Genomic DNA, 21,861 nt, shown 5'->3' on the forward strand with positions numbered 1-21,861 from the left:
GGGGCTGCGCCCCCGCCCTCGTCCTCGGTCACCACTGGCCGGCTTGGGAGGGGGCCGGGGAACAGGAGGGAGCCCCCCAAGACACACCGATGTCGATAAAGGAACAAGGGAAAGTGCAAGAACATATTGTGGAAGTTGTGGGTTAGAGAACCCTTTACCTCTGATTTTGATAACGGACTCTAACCGCCACTGCGACCTCAACGCTTGGCCGCGCTCGCGCATGCGCATCCCCTGAGCACGTTCGGCAGGAGGGTTGGAGGCTCCTGGCGCGGGTCGGAAGGCCCAAAGCCCAGCACGAGCGCATGCGCACTGCGTGAACAGTGCTCCACTCAGTGGGTGGTTGGAGCGCTAAGCTCACCCGGGACCTGAAGCCTAGTGCGAGCGCATGTGCATCTCCTGAACGGTTTTCCAGGAGCGCGCGGAGCGACTGGAGGGCGATGCCCCAGGGAGAGCGCCCAAGGCCCACAGCAAGAGCTTACGCTCTGCAGGCCCCGAGGGTCCAGGGAGAACCCTACGAGAGAACAAGGAAATGGCCTGATCTCACTGACCTTCCTCTGGGACTTCTTGAGGGCGTGAAGCCTCCTCAAGGAAACACTAGAGGGGGGCCCTCCAGATGACAATTGATTTTCAAAATTGCAAACCTGCCATCCATGTATACTTTGAAACCACCTTAACTGAAAGACTCTGAGGCATTTATGCTCTTACTTCGTTTGGGTTGCATTTCTTTTTTGTTCGTGCTTTCCAAAAATTAGTGTGTCCTTTTCTCGTAGTTCATTGGAAGGTTCCATTAAAACACAGTTCTGGCAAAGAATTTCGGGCCTAGGAAACGCTAGAGGAATGATTTATCCCAACTGCATTCCTGGAGTTCTCTTATTACTGTACTGAGTATATTTATTTCCAGCACACAGCTCTCCCAATAAATGTTAGGCCACACATGTTTTCTTTTCAAAGCTTTGTTAACCTTTAACCAAGAATTGAGAGTTATGGTCAGTTATAGCCAACCTAGGAAGTACGATGGAAGTAATTTTACTTTCTCTTATTTTACATATGTTGCAGAATTTCAGTTGCTGATTTAAAAAAATAGATTCAACATACTAATTTGAATTTGCAATAGTTTAAAAATCTATCACCAGATTGTCTTACTGGTAATTTGCAGGATTAACATCAGACAGCCCTTCAACTGCCCAAGATCCTTCCAGTGCACAGACTCTAAGGACACCACACAAGGCGTCTCCCCAGCCCTCTAATGTTCTAGTATTAGATGAAAGAGCATATGTCTTCTGACCCTGGCCATCAGAAGTATGTTTTGCTGGGCAGTCAACACTGGCCCTGGGCTTTTTTAAAGAAATGATCAGAGGGCAGGGTCCAAAGTGCTTTTGGCTACGCATTTCCATACATGACCAATGTGATGGTTAATCTTGATTGTCATTTTCCTTGGCTTGAGTAACTCCCAGAGGACTAATAAAGCACATTTCTGGATGTGACAGGGTGGGTATGACAGTGTGACCTTAGGACTGTATCGGGTCCCTGGCCCCTTCCTCTCAGACACTTCTGCTCTGCGCATCCAGGATGTCATGAGTTGAGCAGCAGCGCCCCCCACCCCAGCTGCCCCGCCGTGCCCCCTGCTGTGATGTTTCACCCTTGGAGTAAGCCAAACACAGACTGAAACTTCTGAAATGCGAGCCAAAATAAATGTTTCCTCCTTACGTTCTGTGTATTTTGTCCTAGCAGTGGAAAGGCAACTAATATAACTAGAAGTCACAAATTATATTTGGGCTAATTTGAATATATCTATAACTGGGTTCTAGGACTATTGGAAAAGATAACTTTTCCACAATGTAATTTTTACATTATTGGTGAGGGGAAAAAAACCTATCAAAGGTGTGATAGTAGGTGACCAGGAGAATAAGCCACAAAGAGCACAACACTCTGACAAAGAAAAAGAAGGGATTTCTGTGTTGGATCCTGTAGGCTACATTGTGTGTTTGCTTGATGAACAGGGGCTTTGTATCAAGGGAGATCCTAAGTAAGGCTGCTATGCTGGAGAAGGCCCAAGTCCTGGCAGTCCAGGAGACTTGAAGAAGATACGAGAACTTCTTCCTAAGCGATGATGTGCACACAGCAACACTGTATCCTGAGAGAATCTTATTTCAAACGATTCATCTCCTCCCCTCCCTAACCTGCCTCATATTTACCAAATAAATTTGTAGAGAAAGTACAATGGATTTTTAAATTAGTCAAGAGCCTACTTCAACAGAAGGTTGTAGGGTGAGATGAGGGGTACAAAACAAATTGTACTGATGAGGAATTGAAGTCAGGAGACATCGATAAAACCACAGAGCCAGGAGTCTCAGCAATAATTTAAAAGTTGGCTAGAGTCACACAGCAGTAATGTTTTCACTGTATTATTTGAAGGGATCTTGAGGTTCTCCTTACTCGCCAGAGCTCTTCATGGAATGTCTCGCCCCACCCCCAGCCCAGCAGCCTCTGCCCCTCCCCCATGTAGAATGTCTGGACACCAACATTCTAGCCCTGTTGACTTTCGAACCTTACCTACCTGCAGTTGGATCTGAGTGAGGCCCTGGGCACAGGTCACTCTCTGGGTCCTGCCCTTCACTCTTCTTATGGTGGTAGCTGCCAGAGAGCTGTGGTCAGCCCCAAGACTGGGGGATGGCTTTAGAAGGTGGTAAGCCTGGAGGGTTATCTAATTACCTAGTATGCCTTAAACTGTTGGGAATTTGAATTTATCCCTTCCCTGGGTATAGGTGGTTGAGCTGATATAAAGAAAAGCATATACTGGACTTCACTAAGGACATCTCCACTGTGAGGGAGAGAAAAGTCCATGTCAGGATGTGACCTTTCATGGGGGCGAGGACTCTTTACACATATTTCAAGACACCTCAGGGGAAATATACTGGGTTGGGGGAAAGAATGGGAGGAAATTCATTGATCCTCTCTAAAAACAGACAGATGTCACTTCAAAAGGCTTGATAGACAGTGGTGGGATGGTGTCATTTTGGAGACGTGGATCTATTCAAGAGGAAAGCCTGAGTTCTCTGTCTTTCCTTCAGGAATCTGGGACTTGTGTGTCATACTGCTCTGAGGGATTTGACTGGAGTTCTCTGGATGTTAGGAAGGCAGTGGAGAGAAATGATCTTAGAAAACTGTTCAGTGGGACTGTCCCTGACCCAAGAGTGCAGTGAATATTCTTGTGAACAAGGCTAGAGGTTACTCAACTGCCACAGCCAGAGTCCCTAAGCACCTTCTCACTCAGAGAAGGCTCCTCCCTCAGTTCAAATTTCAGCTGTCTTACAACCGCAGGCAGTGCGGGAACTTCAACCAGCATAGGGCTTAGGTTTCCCTGAGTTGTTCTGAAATGTCATCTTTTTCATCAAAACAGGTCTTCAGAGGTTCTTAGTCTTGTCCACTATCAAAGGTGGATCCTCAGCCCTTCATTTCTCTGTTGACAGGAACACTGCACACCTTTCTGTCTGGTGCTTCCTGCACAGGAAGACATGGAGTGGTGTTGGTTTTCTATACAGGTTCTGTGATAGGTTGTTTCCATATTAAGAGAGGGTGATGAGTAGCTCACAGTTAGCAAGATCTTTTGCTGTTGTGTTACTACTGTCAGGACAGGTGTTCTGGTTATTAGGTACAGGTGTTATGGACTTTGGTCTCCTTGACCAGGGTCTGAATGAGGTCCTACTGACCAAGAATGGGTTCCAGGCAATTTTACCTCACCTGGCTCAGGCCAGGATCTACTGGGCTCTTTTCTTTCCATTATTAGGACCCCAAAGGAGAATTTCTGCAGATAGGTTCTAGTTCTCACACCCAATTTTGGTGATGAGCGGTTGTGAAAATCCTTTGCAAACTCCTGAAACAAACCCCAAACTACCATTACCTAGCTCTTTTTGGTAGAAACTCCTGGCTGTTGTGCTCAAGCAACCCAATGCCTATCTTCTAGCTCTGTCCCATGGGAACAGAACTTCTGGTGTCGTGGCAGGGACCACCAATTCCCAGGGACAGGACTGATCAGAATTAATCTCCTCATTAGTGTTTGTTGTGAGAGGTGGGTGTGATCCCTGGTGGGGTCATCTTTAGATTTCGTCAGGTGCTACTTTGGGGAAAAATTTCATTCAGGGGCTGCTGTGTTGTATTGTGGTCAGCAAGGCACAAAAGGCAGGAATTTACAAGGAGCATCAGGAAAAGGTAGTATTCCCCTAACAGTGACGGCAAACCTTTTAGAGGTTTCAATGATAATATACAGCTCCCGGTTTCATGCATGCCATAGGTTCACCTCTACTGTGCCTGTACTGAGGGAAAGCTGAGAAGCTGGTTTGGACAAGCAGGAATCAGGGAATCTTAATGACCTACAAGAAAACTCCTTGCTGGAGGAATTCTGAATGGGAGGAAGAGAGTATGAAAATTTACTTGGGGATGTTTACAAGCTGTAAAATATTCCTGTCTCATTCCTGAAGGGGTGAGATTTATCTTCTGATTCCCAGTGACTGGGGAAGAAGAGTGCGTCCTTTCTGTGGTTCCCTCCTCCATTCACTCCTTTCATTTCTCTCCACAGCGCCTCCAGTGCTGCAGCCAGATATGCCCCTGAACAATGGTGTCATTCTGTCTCCTTCTTGCATCTTGCCCCCTCTCCCACCTGTCCCAGTCCCGGTACAGCAGCTGCACTGGAAACTGCTGCCGCCACCCTTTGGGAACGCACCACTTCCTCAGCCTAAGCCTCTGGTGCTTTCTCCTTTCCCCGGGATACCTGTGGTAGCAGGACACGGTGGCTATGGCTTGAAGGGAGCTGGACCTTGCATCATCACTGCCCAAGCAGGGACAGCAGGGAGGCCACCAGGGTCTCTGTTGACTCAGGTTGTCCTCACTCAGGGCCCACTTATCATTGGAGCCCCAGGGGTCCTGCATAGGGTTGTGCAGCATCCTGCTCCCTGGGTGGTGAGAGCTCCGCCCATGACCACCATGGTGGCTGCTCCAATTGGAGTGAACGCCTATGCTGATAATAGGGTGCGGCCTCGGGGCCTTCGTCCTCCAACCATACCACCAGTGCCCTCTAATACATCTGGGGCAAACAAGGTGCCACCACCACGCTGGGACTGTGGGGAGGGTGGCCTGGCCACCTCCCAGGCCAATGCCTCACCAGATCACACCTACAAGTCTGCAAGAGTCTATGAGAACTTCCGGCATTGGCAGTATTTCAAGACCCTGCTCCGGAGACACCTTCCCCACACTCCTGATGTGGAAGCGGTGTCCTGCTTCCTCGTGTGAGTGCCCTCCCAAGTCCCAGGAGCTCACCGGGCAGCTCTAGTGCAAGGAAGGAAGAGGGGTGACAGGAGTTTAGAACTTGCAGGAAGTGCTGAGGGGGATGTAGCAGAGTCAGAAATATTTATGTAATGCCAGGGTAGGAAGAGCGCCTGATCTCAAGACACCACTGTTCCTCTCTGACAGCACCCAGTGGTTCTTTTTCAATAGTTATCACCATGACGCCCAAGACTCAGGTCAGAGAAGCTTCCTGGTAATATGAGCCACCATTTGAGTTTAGGTTTCTCACAACATGCCATACTTGCTCTGCTTATTTTTTCATATTCCCTCATAGACCTGTGGATGCATCCCAGAGGTCACCACAACCAGTGTTGGGGCTATGAGTTGTAGAAACTGAACGAAAAACTCACACTTGTTCCCACCCCTGCTGTTGTAGGGAACTCCAGTTAGGAGAACAAGTTAGTGCAGCAGTCACATGGAGTCACACTTAGGCCCCTAATACCATTTTGATCTTCAGCTACCATTTGAGTCTGCACCCCAAGCTTTATCCCTGGGACCAACGTCGTTGAGTGTCCTGGCCCTATCAGCTCAGGCTGCCAGACATAAAACCATGGACTTGTGAATTGAAACCACCCACATTCATTTCTCACAGTTCTGAAGGCAGATTCTGTGAGTGATGAGGACACTTTTCCCCTGGATTGAGAAGGAGACAGTCTAATCTGTGTCCTCACATGGCTGAGAGAGCTTTGGGGTCTCTTCTTCCTTGAAAGACACTAATCCCATTCTGACAGCCCCACCTTGGTGACTTCATCTGACCCACATTACCACCCAAAGACCCATCTCCTAAAACCATTACACTGGGGGTCAGTACTTCAACACTTGCATTGTGGCAAACATCCTGTCCATAATCCACAACATGACCAAAGAGGACACAAAGGAAAGTAAGAGTCACCAATGCAGCATTGGTGTCAATGTCCAGGGCTTGATAGGTTGTTCTGGACGCTGTCAAGATCAAAGAAGAGAGGGTTGTGACAGGGTTGTGCAGGGCTGAATTAGCTGAGAATGGAGGGTGAGGGTAGTGGATGGCAACTAATTGTGAACAATTACAGGCCAATGCTTCGGTCCCTGTCCCGCCAGCAGCCGACCATGAGTGTGGAGGAGGGCTTGCGCATAGGTGTGCGGGAATGGGACCGCAGGAGCAACAGTGAGCGCACAACATTCTACGAGGTGGCTGCAGAGTGAGTCAGGGACCCTGGGCCTGAGTTGCAAGGGCCCATGGACTGTACAGCTGAGTTCAATAGGGCTTGTGAGCCGCACAACATCAGCACAGTGTCCATTGGCACAGGCCCCACCCCTGGACACCTTGGGCCTCAGGAGTCTGTTCTTTCTACTTGGAGGGCTGGGAGTTCCTGGTCTGGTGGCCCCAGAAGCTCTGGCCTCATTGTTGATGGGGTTTCTTTCAGCACTGGGGGCTGTGTAAGGGGCATAAATGCTACTATCTTTGTGCTGGTCCCCTGTTGACAAAAAAGGGACCATCTCTGTCCATGAAAGGGATCAGATTATAAGGGTCCCAGAAAGGGGTGGGAGAGGGAAGAGCATGATCAGGGTGTGGAGAAGAAGACAGCCTCTTGGGTATCCCAAGGACATATCCCTGCCATTACTGCCTTACTGCACCTAATCTGTTCTAAACAAACAAACACACAAACACACAAACATAGAAGCAGGAAAACAGGCCGCAGGAAAGTAACCTAATCTTCTCTGCTTGACTCCTGCTTTCTCCTCATCCCAGGACATCATTCTGGACTCACAGTCCCAGCTCAGGATCCCTGGATGGGGTGGGGACTCCTGGTGATCTCTGCCATAACTTATTTCCTGACCAGCGTCTGGTGGTCAGCTCCTGTGTGTAGCTCTGTACAAGGCCAGCACAGACTAGAAAGGGGTCATCTATGGGTTTTGCGGGTCACCTCCGACTAACTAGACCAGTGCACCCACAGCGCTGCTCCTCATTCCCATTGGCTTAGCCATTATGCCTTGGCGTCCCTCTTAGCTCAGACTATGCCCCCTCCCCACATTCCAGGTTCATGAGGTTTGAGGCTACTGAAGAGATGAAAGATCCTAGGTTGCTGCTGATGGGGAGACTTCTGGACTGTCCACTTCCAGCCCCACGGAGGTCAGATCCTCCAAGATCCTCTGATGTTGTACAGCAACCAGGTAGGGCTTCCCACCTCCTCACGGAGGACTACAGCAGAGGTCAAAGGATTAGAGGGAAGGTGTTCCACTTCTGTTTGGTTTACAATTGGGAAGGGAGATTTGCTTTTGAAAGCAGAATATTCCCCAGAGCCCGGGATTTCTGCACACCTTGGTCTTGAACAGGGTATTGATTAACTATGTCTGTTCCCACTATCTGCCCAGGACTTAGGGGCAGGGTGCGGGGAGTAGCCTGCATTTCAGTAGCTCTACATGGCTTCCTGTGTGACTGTCTCTGCATTCCACCTCATGCAGAGTCTCCCCTCACAGGTTCTGAGAGCATCCAGACTGATATTAGGTCTCCTAAACCCAGCTATCCCCACTAGGACTGGGGTTTAGCAGGAGCCCCTATCCATGCACCTCTTCCTCCCTGTCCTAGGGTGCAGCCTGAGGCAGACAGGCTCCAAGGCTCAGGCTCCCTGCCCCTCAGCACGCAAATGCCAGCAGTCACAGGAGACCAAGGTGCCTGATGACATTCCTCCTGAAGCCATGAGGGAATACATAGACACTATGGACTCGCTGGAAGTAGGTCACCTCTTGGCCATGGGGCAACCTGATGAAAACCAGAAAGAGGAGCAGCAGCAGGAAGAGCATGAGAAATACCCAGACCCAGATCTCTTGAGTTACTGTGATGAGCTATGCTCCCAAGAAGACTTTGTTACCAAGGTATTCTGGGACTGGAGGCCTGGTGTTCTTAAAATTCCAGGAATAGCATCCCAAGCCTTTGGAATTTAGCCTGATTCCCTAAGTGCTCAATAATATGTCTCTCTCTCTCTCTCTTTCTCTCTCTCTCTCTCTCTCTCTCTCTCTCTCTCTCTCTCTCTCTCGCCCCGACTCTCCCTCCCTCTCTCTGTGCATGTATGAATGTATGTGTATCTGTGTATGTGTGCTTGCTTCACTTCATGAGAATATGTCTGAGTATGTGAGTATACCTGGTAGACATGATTAACAACTTCATGGTGCAGACCAAAATGGACTGGGCATTGTTTCTTGCTTTCCTGGTGCTTCCCCGTGGCTTAGAGTTGCACCTTACCAGGGACACTCATAGTTTCTTCTTCTTCTGATCCAGGTGGAGGCTGTTATCAACCCCCAATTCCTGGTAGAAGCAGAATCTACAGACATTGAGAGAGACATCATCTTGGCTGTAGGACAAACGCTAGAAGAGGAACACAGACTCACTCCTGAGCAGGTAGGCCAGGGGCATGAGGGACACCAGGTGAACAAGGGATGGAGGGACACCAAGAAGGCAAGGGCAGGGACACCAGGATAACCAGACAATGGGGGGGGCAACAGGCAGACAAGGGAGACGGGCACCAAGTAGAAGAGGGGAGCACAAGGGAAGAGGGAGACAAGTGACAGAAGGACACTAGGTGGTTATAAAGGAAAGACATCAGGTAGACGGGGAGGGAAGGACACCAGGAGGATCATCAAGATGAGGAGGGGACCCTGCACACCAGGCCCATGTGACTTTGTCCAGCCCTACCCAGCTGGGAGTTGCTGCCTTCTACAGAGGGGCTGCACCCAGATGGGGGATTCGCATGGGGACAGGAAGGGAGGAGACCAGAGAGTGAGGAGGGCCAAGGGTGCAGAGCTGGAAGGAGGCCCGGCAGGGTGGTCCCAGGGCATCAGCCTCTGTCTCTGAAACCAAGATGGGTGAACTTCCAGAGCCTTTCTCCTGCCCAAATGCCCTCACCCCCACCCCGCTAGCCCTCTTCATGCCTGGTGCAGACCCAGCAAGTGCACATTTCCTCCTGCAGCTGGTGGAGAAGCGCCTCCTGGGCTCCGAGGCAAAGGGAGATGTGTGCAGGCCCTGGAGCCAAGCTGCATCCCAATCTGCTACCCACCAAAGTGCAGAGCAAGATGACTGTGACCCTGAGCAAAGGGCCGACAAGGAGACCTGCCTCACTCCAAAAGCTTCCCAGGTCCCCAAGAAACTCCAGGCCACAGATGAAGAATTTCCAGGGTCTGAGGTCCCTGCTATCCTGCACAGGCAACAAAGCCCTGATCCACTGGGCACCTCTGATCCCAGCAGTATTCCCCAGGACCTGGCACCCAGATGTGCTCTGGGCCTCAGAGGCTCCTCTCCTACTGTGGAACCATTCGAGCCAGTGTCTGGCCTGGGTGAGGATGAGGGGGACTTCTCCAACCTGTTCTTCCTCCTGGCATCCCCTCGCCAGCTGCTGCCCTGGGAATGGCCCCAGGCCCCAGGCCCTGAGGTGGACCTCCTGTGCCCTGAAGGTCCAACACCCCAGGCCTCACCTCCTCAGGGAGGAGACCTCAGCCCCAACTTTCCTCCATCTGCCAAGTCCAAGAAGCGAGTCCTCACAGGAGGCTCAGCTCCTGTGAGAAAGATGTCCTGCCCAGGGCCTTCCTGCGAGGTCTCTGGAGGGCAAGATTTGGCTCAGGGCCCAGTTCCACCCTTATGGCCTCAGAAGGGGAGATGTAACAAATTAGGCTCCCAGAGGAGGAGGAAGAGGCACTGAAACCATAGGGTTAGTGGGCAGACTCTGGGGTGCCTGTCCCTCAGGTGGGCTTTGGCCAAATTTTACCCTGGCTGCATCCTACACCCCACGAGCCAGACATCTCTGCTCTTGGGCATGGCGAGGTAACAGAAGTGGGTGGGTTGGAAGGGAGAAGCCTGCCTGGAGGGGTGCAGGCTGTTCTTTGGGGGTGTTGTTTGATATAAATAAAGATAATTGAGTGGAAAATGCTCTCAGGGTTGCTGCCTCCTGTCTCAGGCTTTGTCCCCTCTGGGGAGTGAGGGCAGCAAGCAGGGAAGGGACCTAAGGTACACAGATACCTGGCTGAGGTCTTCCCTCCACAAAGGTTGTTCTTTCCGCTGCTGGTGGGAGCAGGCAGGCCGAACGCTCCCTCGAGTCCCCTTCACCACCCGACTCACAAGGCCTTATTTTCTTAGGCCTCCTGTGCACATCCTGACATTATCTGCATCCCTTAAAAGTCCCCTTCTGCCCACTGTATCATTAATCAGTGTGCAAGCATGGAGCCTGCAGCTGGTAGTTTTCTCAGGGTCCTTCTTTCTGCTTCCTGAAAGGGGCCAAGCGGCAAGGCTGGACCAACCCTCATCTCTGCCAAAGATTTTCTAAGTGGGTGGTTTGATTAGAGTACAAGGCTCCTTACAGGAAGAAGCCGCTGCATCTTGGGGAAACAGAGTAACCCCAGCAGCAAGATGCTCACTTATCACCCTAATAATGAAATGCCTTATTTTCTGACAGTCACAAGTGGGACTCCCCCAGGATCTGCACGTTTATTCTAACTCACAGTTGCAGGAGGTCCTCTGGGTTTCTGTGCACCGAGCAGGACTGATGAGGGTCCCCGGTGTGTGGGACCTTGGCCAGGCTGTCCTTCCAAGGGTTCCAAGTAGCCAAGATGCAGCCTGATCGGCACCATAAATGCTTTTGCTACAAGTTATTTTTTTAAAGTTTCACAAATATGTTCACATAAAATGTACCCACCTATTCAAATATTACATTTCTGCGACTTGCAACTAAAATTTTCAACTACTATTGCAGTCAACATATTTACAGATGTCTCAACCATCTCAATGTGATCCTCTCTTCAAAAAGGAATCACCTGACACTTAGCTACCACCACTTCTCTCCCCAACTTTGTTGCACCGTAAGCAAACACTAATTTAGCTTTTGTCTCCATATTTTTCCTAATTAATGTGTGCCTCATTTATTCTTTTTCCAAGTCACTTTTCAGATGTAAGTGTAGTGCTTATACATACAATATTATCATATGTTATTAAAATACGCAGTCTCTGTGACCAAGATTTAATGACACATTATGTTTAGTGCATCACCCACAACATTCTTAATGGAAACTGGCCTTCTTCCTATTCATTTTTAAAGCTGTTCAATGTGGATTTGGGGAACATTCTGCCTCAGTCTCCCACATTGGGATTATGGGCATGTGCCTCTGTACCTGGCTGAAAGTGGAATTTTTAATCCAAGTGTATGAGATTGACAAATATAATCCCTACTGCTACATTTTGTTGCTACTGTCTTGATTGATTTTAAGGTACCAACAGTTGATTTTATATTTTCAGTGCAAATGTCAATGCAGATGTTCCAGGATAAATCATGACATTCAGGAACATTAACACTTGAATATTTCAACATTGCTCTGTTTGTGATCAATCACGAAAATCCTCTTTTATGATTATTTTTGCTGATACTAGTATCTGACAAGGTCTGTGGCTCACGTTGTCAAATAGCTAAAATCTTCCATTTTCACTATCAAATTTAAATATTACTCCATATAGAGTCAGCACAGAGATGACACTTCCATAGAAATGGACAAGCTTTTAAAGGGTTACTAATCCTATGTGTGCATCTATGCTTGAGGATGTCAGTGTCTTCTACACGTGTGCATGTCTCAGATGCTGAAAGGGACCAGTTTTGTCCTTCCCAGATTTTCCATAAGTTTATAAAGGCAAGCGTGCTCATTTCTGTGGAGCATGTTGGCACACACCTGTAAATTTCAGTGCTCTACAAGCCTGTGGTAGGAAGGTAGGGCTGTGAGTCCAACCTGGTGAATTTAGCAACTTAGCAAGACTGTGTCTGAAAATAGAAAATAAAAAAGAGCTGAGACTGTGTAGCTCAGTGCAAAGGCCTTGGGTTCACATCCCCAGTAGTCCAAAAAAATCAGTGCTCACTGCTCTGATAAGAAAGCTAGGAATAATCAGCACATTATGGCAAAAAAAAAAAAAAATCTCTGGAGCCACAGTGTTTTTGAACGATGAACCTGAGGGGGAGGATGTAGTTAATTTCAGTTTTCCTCTAAGATGACATCATCTAGTGGCTTCAGTAAGAGTATCTATGGTAAGTGTCCAGCCTCAGGAGTGTGGGAGATGTGACCACTCCCCTCCAGGTGTGAGGATGAGCAAAGCCTGGGGCCAGGAAATGGCAGTTCAGCATTCCAGTAGAAAGTACATACTAGGTAACACTCAGGGGAGGTGTACCTGTAGCTAGGACAGAGCTCTTGTACCTGATACTCAGGCAAGATACTGATGTCAAGGCAGTGACAGCCAAGAACCAGAGGCTCCCACCAAAACCATCGCCTTCTCAGCCCTAACCCAGTGCCCTCTATCCTACATAGCATCACCACTCTTCTGCCTGAGCAGAGGAAGTTATCTTTTATCACAGAAGGTGGGATGCGACTTGTTGGCCCACTCAGGGGGCCCAAAGGAGATTTTTGCAGGTAATGTCCCCAGTTAAAAGAACACATGTGTTGCTGGGCATGGTGGTGCATGCCTATAATCCCAGCACTCAGGAGGCTGAGGCAGGAGGTTCATTGTGAGTTTGAGACCAGCCTGGGCTACAATGTGAGCTCAAGTTCAGCCTGAAATGTATAGCAAGACCCTGTCTCAAAAAGACAAAAAAAAAAAAAAAACAATGAAAACACTAAGAACACATATGTGCAAGACATCAGCAACAAAGGCAGGCAGCATGGAGCAGAGCAGAGCACAAGGGTGCAAGAATGCAAGAGCTGACTGCATCTTTATTGTATAATTTTTATACAGGTTGTTATCTCATATTTACATTCTTACATAGTGCCATAAACAGCGCATGTATGTTTACCTGTGCTAAATTTTGGTTACATAACTCTATTCCTCTATGCACTTGTGCTACACAAGTGGGGTTATGTTCTCAGATGTCCTTAGACTCCCCTGAGCTTTGAAGCAGTCCGAGTGGTTTCCCATAGGACTGGTGCCATTTATTCTTCCCAAATTTCCAAAGTAAATATATCTTTAGGAGTTGGGACCCCAGATCTCCATCCCTAATTTCAGACTTCAAAATTTTATTGTCTCAAACTCAGGTCTTGGGGTTGAGATATTGTAGGGACAGTTAGAGGGGGTGTAGGTAGGGGTGAAATAAGGCATGACCTGGATGGCTAATGGTTGTGTGTTTACAAGTTTATCATACTCTATGTACTTGAGGAAACTATTCTTTGTGAAACTATAATGTACACTTGCTATAACCACTTATCCCCCTGATCTTTTTCCTCAACTCAGAAACAAAGGCTAAGACCCTGATTGGCCTAGACACTGATTGATTACACCAATCAGTGAAACAGTTATTTTAAAAAAACAGTTTACTCCTATGAGTAGAGTAGTCCCCTGACCCTTTGGAATTTCTTTGGAATTCACCTTGCCTTGTAGCACATCCCATCTGCTGGCATCTGTTCCTCGCATTTGCAACAACATAAATAAACTTTTGCCTGGCATTACTTTCACTTCTAGCTTCTTCTTTCTGTGTGGAGCCTGAGTTCCTTATTCCCCGCTTGTGGTCTTTGGCTCTGAGCCAGTCTAATCTCACTTCTCCATTCTTCCTTGGAGTGAAGGTGAGCAACTTGGAGATGGGGCCTACAGGAGGTTGTTGAAGACAATAACCACCTGCCTGATGCTACAGTGTAAATCCTTACATATATTCTGTTTCTCTAGAGCAGAGGTCCCCACTCACTGGGCCATGGATCAGTACCAGTTGTGCCCTGTTAGGAACTAGGTCACAGAGCACCAAGTGAGCAGCAGGCAAACAAGCAAAGCATCATCTACGTTTATAGCTGCTTCCCATCGCTCACATTACTGTCTGAGCTCTGCCTCCTGCCAGATCAGTGGCAGCATGCACTCAAACCCTACTGTGAATTGTGCATGTGAGGATGTAGATTATGTAATCCTTATGAAAATCGAATGCCTGGTGATCTGAGGTGGAGCTGAGGCAATGGGAGCAGCTGCAAATAGAGACTCACATCAGCAGAGAGGTGTAACTGCACAGAGCAAAATAAATCAGTTGCTTGCAGCCTCATATTAAATCCCTCTCCATGAGTGGCAAGTGACAAGCTGCATCTGGTGGCAGTTTTAGTGTCACATGTGTTGATGTACTTCAGCTGTACAGCTACATCTGGTGCAGGGCTTTACATCAGAATCGACACTTGTTTTAGTCCATGCTTGGCCTACGCATTATGTTATTTACCACTTCTGTCTGCACCTCTTTCCTACACTGCAAACTTGTCTTAGTCACCATTCTGGTAAGCCTACAAACTAACTCTAGCCAAAATGAGTACAACATAAACATTATGGGAGAGCTTCTTTGAAAACAGGCCCTGTGATAAGATAGCAGAAGATTCTAAGACTACCAAAAAAAAGTTGCAATTCAAAGAAAATACCAAGTTTCTTACTTAAATTATAGATTCACTGCAACAGGTGATTCATATTATCTAAACCCACTTTACTATTTGGCAACTTACAATCCAAAAAAACCATAAAACCTTCAAAACTACTTTGCTTCATGGAGACCAAGCACCCTACATGAAAGCCTTTGGAGTTTTTCCAAAGAAACTAAGCTTTTAAGGAGCAAACGCACACGGACTTTCATTCTAGTAATTAGTTGTTCTGTAAGTGGGGGCCCCGGACCAGCAGCATTAGTTTCTCTGAGGACTCTTAGACATAATGACTTGGAGCCCTGGGGGTGGGGGCTATAATACAAGCCCTCCAGGTGACTCTTGTGCATTCTGATGGTTGATAACTACAGCTTCAGGCAATAAACTATGAGCATTCTGTTTTGTCCTGAATATAGTATAAGAACAGGGCTATAATGGTTTCGATCTACAATGTCCCCTAAAGACCAACTGATGGGCCCTTTGGAAATAATTGGATCATGAGGACATGAGAGCTAACCTCATCAGTGGGTTAATTCACTGATGAGTTCACAGCTAAACTGGCTGGTAAGAGACGGGTACTAGCTGAAGATATTGCCTTGGGGACTATAGCTTGTCCCCAACCCCTTACTCTGAGGCTCTATCACCTTCTCTATATCCTGAAGGCCATGAAATGTAAGCAAAGTAAACTTCTTTTCTGTATAAAGTATCCAGCATCAAGTATTTTGATATAGGAACAGAAAATTAAGTAACACACAAAAAAACTGGTACTGAGCAATAGGTCAATGCTGTAGTTATACCTGAAAATGTGGAATTGGCTCTGAAACTGGGTAACTGGCAGAGATTAGAGGTTTTTTTCAGCTACAAAAAGCCTACAATTCCATAACAAGCTCATTACAGGTTGTTTTGGAAAGGGCTCAGAGGATGAACAGACAAAGATTGGAAACTGGAGAAAAGGGCATCCTTGTGATAAAGTAGTAAAATTGGCCAACCCATATCTAAGCCCTACAGCTTTGTGGAGGGCAGAATTTAAGAGTAAGATTCTGGGATATGTGACAGAGGAAGGCTCTAAACAATAAAGCATGCAGGCTGTGCTAAGAGTATTATTGGTCAGTTTCAGTGAATTTACAGTGATATTTGAGGGCAAAAAGAACCAAAGTGGAGATATTTGGAAAAGTCTATGTAAAGGGGGGAAGGAGGGAGAGAGGGGAGCAGGGAGGAGGAGAGGGAGAAAAAAGATGTTACCATGGATTTTAATTATCAAGACAGTGAGAAAAAGGTCTTGAGCACATCTCAGAAACCCTTCAAGGGGCCCAGAAGGGTAGGATGATTTTAAGGAATGTGCCTCAGATATTTCCCAAAGGCTCAGTGCCACCTCTGGATTCTACCCCTGCTTTATGGTACAGCTCTGCTTTGTGGTGAAGCTCTCTGTGGCTGCTTCATCCATGTTTCCAGTGGTCCTATGCACGGCTCATGAGAGCTGCAGACCTTGGCGATATTCACACGTGCTGATTCTACAGGCATGGATGTAAAACACAAGAGCTGGAGGTCATCATGGTTTCTGCAAGTTGAAAAGGAGACCTATGAAGCCAGACAGTGGCCGTGCCATGGGATGGAACCATAAGAGAGTTCTCTACTAGAATGCTTCCTGGAGCTGTGGAACATGAGCTACAGCTAGGACCCCAGGAAAGTAGAGTCACTAGTATCACACAATAACAGCGGGGAAAGATGCAGGTATCAGTGTGCATCCCCAGAGAGCATCCACAGGGGCTGAACCAGAAAGCCATGGGGATGGGGGTGCCCAAGGCCTCGGCAGCCCATCCCTGTTGGCAAGGTATACAATCCATCTGTGTTGGCAGGGTACACAGAATGCCAGACTTTGGGATTTGGGATATAATGTCTACCCTGCTAGGGCTAATTACTCCTTTCTACTTCAGATATCTCCTTTTTAGTATAGGAATGTTTTCCTTATCCCTTCTCACCAATGTATCTTGGAAATAGATAACCTATTTTTTCATTTTTACAAGTAATAGTTGAAGGGTTATTTTAAGTCTGGGATGAGTCTCTGGACTTGGACTTTGATTGATGCTGGAACAAGGTGAGACTTTGTGACTGGTGGGGATGGAATGGAATGTTTGCAACTTGGCTTGTGAAGACATGAACCTGGGCTGGGGGTAGGAGTGGAAAGCCATGGTTTAGATGCTTATGTCTTAAGAGTTCATGTGATGAAAGCTTGATCTACAGTGTCGGTATGATGGAATCTTTAAGAAGTGGGGCCTAGTAGAAGATCATTAGTTCATTGAGAACACTGCCTTCAGAAGGGAGGAATGCTGGTCTGTTGGAATGTTAGTTCTCACTGAGTGAGAACTAAAATTTTTCCATGTTTATTTTACTCTTAAGTAGCTCCAAGGATGTTTGCATTGGATTTTCTTCTGGCTGTGATACACACTGCCTGGGTGAGTGAGTACTTATAAAAGTTCCAGCCTGCTTCTACCCAATATCTGTCTTCCTGTCTCACCATGTAATCACTCCGATTTGTGCACACTCTTGTCATGATTCCATTGCTGTGAAGTGCCATACTGAAGGGGGTCTTCACCAGGGGTTGAACTGATAGAGCCACCCAGTGGTGGACTTCCAGCTTCCAAGATCCCAAAGATGCCAGATGACCCTCTTTTCTTTTTAAAGTACTCAGCCTCAGGTATTCTTATAGCAACAGAAAAATGAACTAATGCATTTGCATTTTTCAGATGCAGACACTGAGTGTCAGGGAAGTTAAGCACATTGCCCTATGGTGCATAGCAATTATGGGAATAATTTTAGGATAGATTTTGGATGTTTCACCCTTGAGTTTTGATCTTTAGAAGTCAAAGCAGGAGACCCTTCTTTCAGTGTCTTGGGACAAGTTGGGGTTCTTCACAGAGGAGGCAGTGGCTTGCTGGGTGAAGTGAATCTTCCCTGAAAAGACCTAGTTTCACCCACTTTGAAATGCATGAGTTGAAAGAACACACTTAAAATTTTGCCTGTGGAAAAAGGGTTGCCTATGTCTGTATCACAGTATTGGGTATAATTCAAGTTATATTTAAAAATAATCCTTCTTATAGTTGGTCTATCAAGTTACTAGCAGGTATGTGTTTTATAAGACTTTTCCATCTAAGTAGATATTCAATTCTAGGTTTATAAATGTGACAATCTGCTCATCAATCACTGATTAAACACCTAGTTTGTGCAGGTGTTTGATAGATGTTAAGGATACCCTAGTATTCAGTTTTTAGGGGTGTTAGGCAGCCATGTTTCTTTCAGTCCTAAGTCACTCCCAGTATCTGTTTCTACTGGATTTTCCTCTGGGTGTGATGCACACTGCCTGGGACAAGCTCTCCTTGGGGAGTGACTTAGAGCCTGGGCAAGGGGAAATCTGAGGTCCTTCTCTTTGGGGAAGGTGGGGCCTATCATTCAAATAGGCATTGTGGACCTCAGTGGCCTTGATTGGCTAGTCACTGACCAAGCAATGTGGATGATGGGATAGGGCCACCAATATCTCCAGCATACTTTGGTGAGGCCCCACTCAAACATCATATGGTGGCTCCTCATGCTCAGGTTAGGTACAGGTTGTCGAGGCTCAAGGAAACTGGAGGTCAGTAGGCAGACTGCATAAAGTGGGGTGTGGGTGCCTGCTGTCTCTGCCCATCCTTGCCATGCATTTAGCTTTTCCAGATCCCCACTCCATCCCCACCTCTAGCTTCAGATGGGCCTGTGTATGTGACTCTGTGTACCGTGCAGTGATGGTGCAAAGAGAGCTTGTTTGACTCATTCTGCCTAGAACTGTTTACTACCATGCTCAGTGCCCCAAGAGGCTATCCTATGGATGGTATCACCCAGGCTCATGTGCCATTTAGGTTCTCCTTAGGGCAGCCTCTGGGAGACAGAAAAAAAGGGAAGAGGTGAGAAAAGTTGGGTATTTCCTCCCTTCTCACTTCTTGCTGTACTACTTGTGTTTCTCCATGACTCTAGCTCTTCCTGGGCATCTTCTACTTTGGCGACCTCAACATTCCCGGAGACTTAAGTTTCTGTCTCTCATTTATCAGCTCCAGGACCCTCTGACTACTGCACCACTTCTTTTATATCACTGTGAGTTTTGCCAATGACTGCACTTTCATTACAGTCTCAGGGTGTTTGTCCACCAGCACCCTGTCAGTCACAGATGAGCAGCACTCTGGTCCATGAAGTTATTTTAGGTTGAATGCAAAATGATTTTACACAGAAGCAAGTCATGGCATTCAATAATATTGAATCACACTGGAAAAAAATTTTGAAAATCCTCTTGAAGGCTTTTTAGTTGCTCTGGCTACAAATCTCAATTCGTGGCATTAAGATTTTAGCATCCCTTCAGTAAGTCCACCTTCCCCTTTAATATGAGGAAATGAGCAACAGCTAGAGGCAATAGATCACAGCTAGATTTTAATCACCCCGTTTGCTATTCATTGCATTTGTTTTTACCTATGGCAGTGGTATGGATTTCCCATTTATGGCAAGACAATTAACTATTTTACTTTCTTATCAATTTATTTAGTAAGTTTAAATGTGTTTAAGGACGATATGAAAAAGGAAAAACAATGTTATGAAAAAAATAGGGCCTACGATATAGATGTATGTGCATATGTGTTTGTGAATATGTGTGTGTGTGTGTGTGTGTGTGTGTGTGTGTGTACCTGTGTGCTGGGGGTTTGCTGAATAACAAAGCTTGGGTCCTCTGTATGTGGGAACAGGTCTTATATTTCCTCCCTATCCTTATTGCTTGGTGGCCTGCCGTCTCTCCAACACGTGGTGAAGCTACCTCTCTGCTTCAGGGCTGTGGCTTAGAGCACATGGTGGCTTCTGCTTAAGTATGTGGTAAGCAAAGGCACTATGGAAGGGACCCATTAGTATAATTTTACCACATAGTACTGTCAGTTCAAGATATGTAGGAAGATACAGTGCAAGTTACCAAAGAAATGACCACACCAGTTGGTCAATCTGACTATTAAAACAGATGATCCAATTGGTGTGGCAGATCAGTGAGGAAACACTCATGGAGGCCAAGAAATCAGAACAAACAGGTTTATTTAGCTGGAGGATGATAATCCGACACAGAATCAGAACATGTCAACCCCAGGGCTTTGTTCTCCAGGGATTTTTATCTTTTACAGGTTTCTATGGTAACCACATTACCTTATTCTTAGGAATTTACAGGAATTCACAAGGTTTAGGGTCTTCCAGTCACAAGATTTACATTTCCAGGTGTTAGTTAGTCAGTCATTTAGTTAGCTTGCCCCACAGTTTGTCCTATCTGTTTGTTCCTCCAGATAACACCTTGTTCCTCTTTTTGTGGGTTTATGACTGACTAAGAGGGGAGGGGGGTGAAGAGTGAGTTCATCTAAATTTAAGTGACTTCTAAAATGGAATTCTAAGGGAACAAAATGGAGTCTCTTTAGCCGTGTCACAATCACAAAGGCAATCACACTCATCCTTAGGGTCCTGGGTTTGAGATCTGCTGGGGAGTCTGGGAAGAGTCCTAAGCTGTACCAAGGAGGGCCTTATGCTCCACTGACAGGAACACATTGTCACTTTTTGTCTCCTGTCTGGGAGCTCAGACTTCACTACAGGGTTTTCATGAGAATGGCATTGGCAAATGGCCACAGTTCTAAAAGTAAATAAACTTCCTGCTGTCCAGGTGAACAGCAGGTCCCCTTGTGGGCATCTTTCCCATGGAAGAACGAGACCTAAAAATTCCAGCAGACACCATGGGGTCCCAGAGTTCTGGCCTGGGAGATAGCAGAGCATGACCAGTCAGGTACATCAGTGCCATGGTGAGGGGACAACAAGGCTCTTGTGGAAGCAGACACCTCTTTGGAAGCCCCTGCTCAGGGCCTTCCCCTGGAGTCTATAAAGTGAGGGTTGCTTTGATTTCACTGTCAGTTCCTGAGATTCCCCTTGGGTACACTCATGGGCAATTAGATTTGTGCCAGATTCATGTATACTGAGAATGTCACTTTCTGTTGATAAATGAACTGTGAGGGCTAGGAAGTACCAGGGACCTGCCCAGTCCAGGGCTGGTGGCATCTTCCCTAGGTAGAGTCCCCCACAACACCTGTGTGTCTCCCTCAGCATGAAGTTATAGGGACCAACATCAGGGCTGGAGGAGAAAATGCTGCAGGGCATGGGCACAGCTTCTGCCTCCTCAGCTGTAGGCAGGTGCTGGGTTTGATGCTGAGGAATCTTGTTACCTCAGGGAGTGTGTGGGAAAATGCCCTGCCCGTGTCTGTGGGGCAGGAAGACCACCTGGGCATTAAGTAAGGTGGGCTGCTATGCGTCCTGTGCCTCTTTTGTCTCTTTTAGCACTCCCACCACCTGGCTTGGGTCAGCCACATCTGGGTCTGACTCCTTTCTCATATTGATCAGGAGTGACCTTAGTTCAGAGGTCTCACACCCCAAGCATGCCTGCTCTAAGTGGGCTGTCCCTTCTCCACTGGCCTGAAATGTCATCACAATCACAGGGCAGACTTTCAGATATGGAGGTATGTGATCTGCTGTGTGCTCTCTCTTCTGTCCTATGGAATTCTGAGTGAGAATAGGGACCACTGTGAGACATGGAGCCTGTGTCCCTCTCAGCAGAGTGCCTGCCCTCTTCCCCAGTGCCAGGCAGGAAGGTAGATACAGGAGAGCTGATGCTTCCAGTTTTCCACAAGAAATCAAATATTCAGGTTTCAGGTGAGATCTCTTGATTTAAAGGCTGGCAACTAATTTCATTTTCTCCTGCTCTTCTTCACTCTAAACAGAACAGGGCAGTTGTCAGGGCAGGCACCCTGGTGGCTGGTGCTCATCTTGCCAAGGCAGCCACACCTTTTGTCTCTGGTCCTTGAGTGACTTTCCTCTGACATGGGTGTATGATCTGATTCTCAGAGTCATGAACATTAAAAGGGAAAATAGCTGTGCAGCACCTGGGACTCAAGTCAGCACAGCTTCTTTCTTGGAGTTTCTTTTCCTGTTACTTTCCTGCTTCTATGGAATACACCTTTGATTTCTGCCTCTCCAACAAGCAGGCAGCATACAAGCTAGGCAGCCTTTAGTGGTTCCTTTTCATTCTCTTGTTCCTTTCTGGCATGTGTTACTTCCTTAAGA

At 47.1% G+C, this 21,861-nt stretch overlaps 2 protein-coding genes across 11 annotated transcripts in view; one reads left to right on the top strand and one right to left on the bottom strand.

The window, feature by feature from the left end:
- LOC102013097 (zinc finger protein 782) overlaps positions 1–895 on the bottom strand; it is an 86,574-nt gene extending 85,679 nt beyond the window's left edge. For 5 of the 9 annotated variants that reach the window (XM_013513996.1, XM_013513992.1, XM_013513993.1 and 2 more), the window contains exon 1: positions 159–894. The gene's annotated coding sequence lies outside the window, so the exon portion shown is untranslated. Of the gene's footprint in view, positions 1–158 lie in introns of all 9 variants that reach the window. The other 4 variants (XM_013513999.1, XM_013514001.1, XM_013514000.1 and 1 more) reach the window with 2 other exon arrangements.
- Positions 896–2,525: 1,630 nt separating this feature from the next.
- On the top strand, positions 2,526–10,238 carry LOC102024584 (NUT family member 2G). 2 transcript variants are annotated; one of them, XM_013513990.1, is made up of 7 exons: positions 2,526–2,686; positions 4,577–5,282; positions 6,390–6,518; positions 7,358–7,491; positions 7,907–8,193; positions 8,597–8,716; positions 9,285–10,238. In XM_013513990.1, exons 1-7 carry the CDS (start codon positions 2,671–2,673, stop codon positions 10,008–10,010), a joined length of 2,118 nt encoding a protein of 705 aa, XP_013369444.1. In that variant the 5' UTR covers positions 2,526–2,670; the 3' UTR covers positions 10,011–10,238. The 2 variants fall into 2 exon arrangements, with proteins under 2 accessions (XP_013369444.1, XP_013369445.1); XM_013513991.1 differs by having other exon boundaries at positions 2,526–2,683.
- The last annotated feature ends 11,623 nt before the right edge of the window (positions 10,239–21,861 follow it).

This window comes from Chinchilla lanigera, unplaced genomic scaffold, assembly GCF_000276665.1.
Source record: "Chinchilla lanigera isolate Chin_1 unplaced genomic scaffold, ChiLan1.0 scaffold00021, whole genome shotgun sequence".
NCBI lineage: Eukaryota > Metazoa > Chordata > Mammalia > Rodentia > Chinchillidae > Chinchilla > Chinchilla lanigera.

Coding starts and splice junctions, on each gene's coding strand:
- LOC102024584 (XM_013513990.1), top strand. Junction 5,283..6,389: donor GCGGTGTCCTGCTTCCTCGT/GTGAGTGCCCTC, acceptor GAACAATTACAG/GCCAATGCTTCGGTCCCTGT. Junction 7,492..7,906: donor TGATGTTGTACAGCAACCAG/GTAGGGCTTCCC, acceptor TCCCTGTCCTAG/GGTGCAGCCTGAGGCAGACA.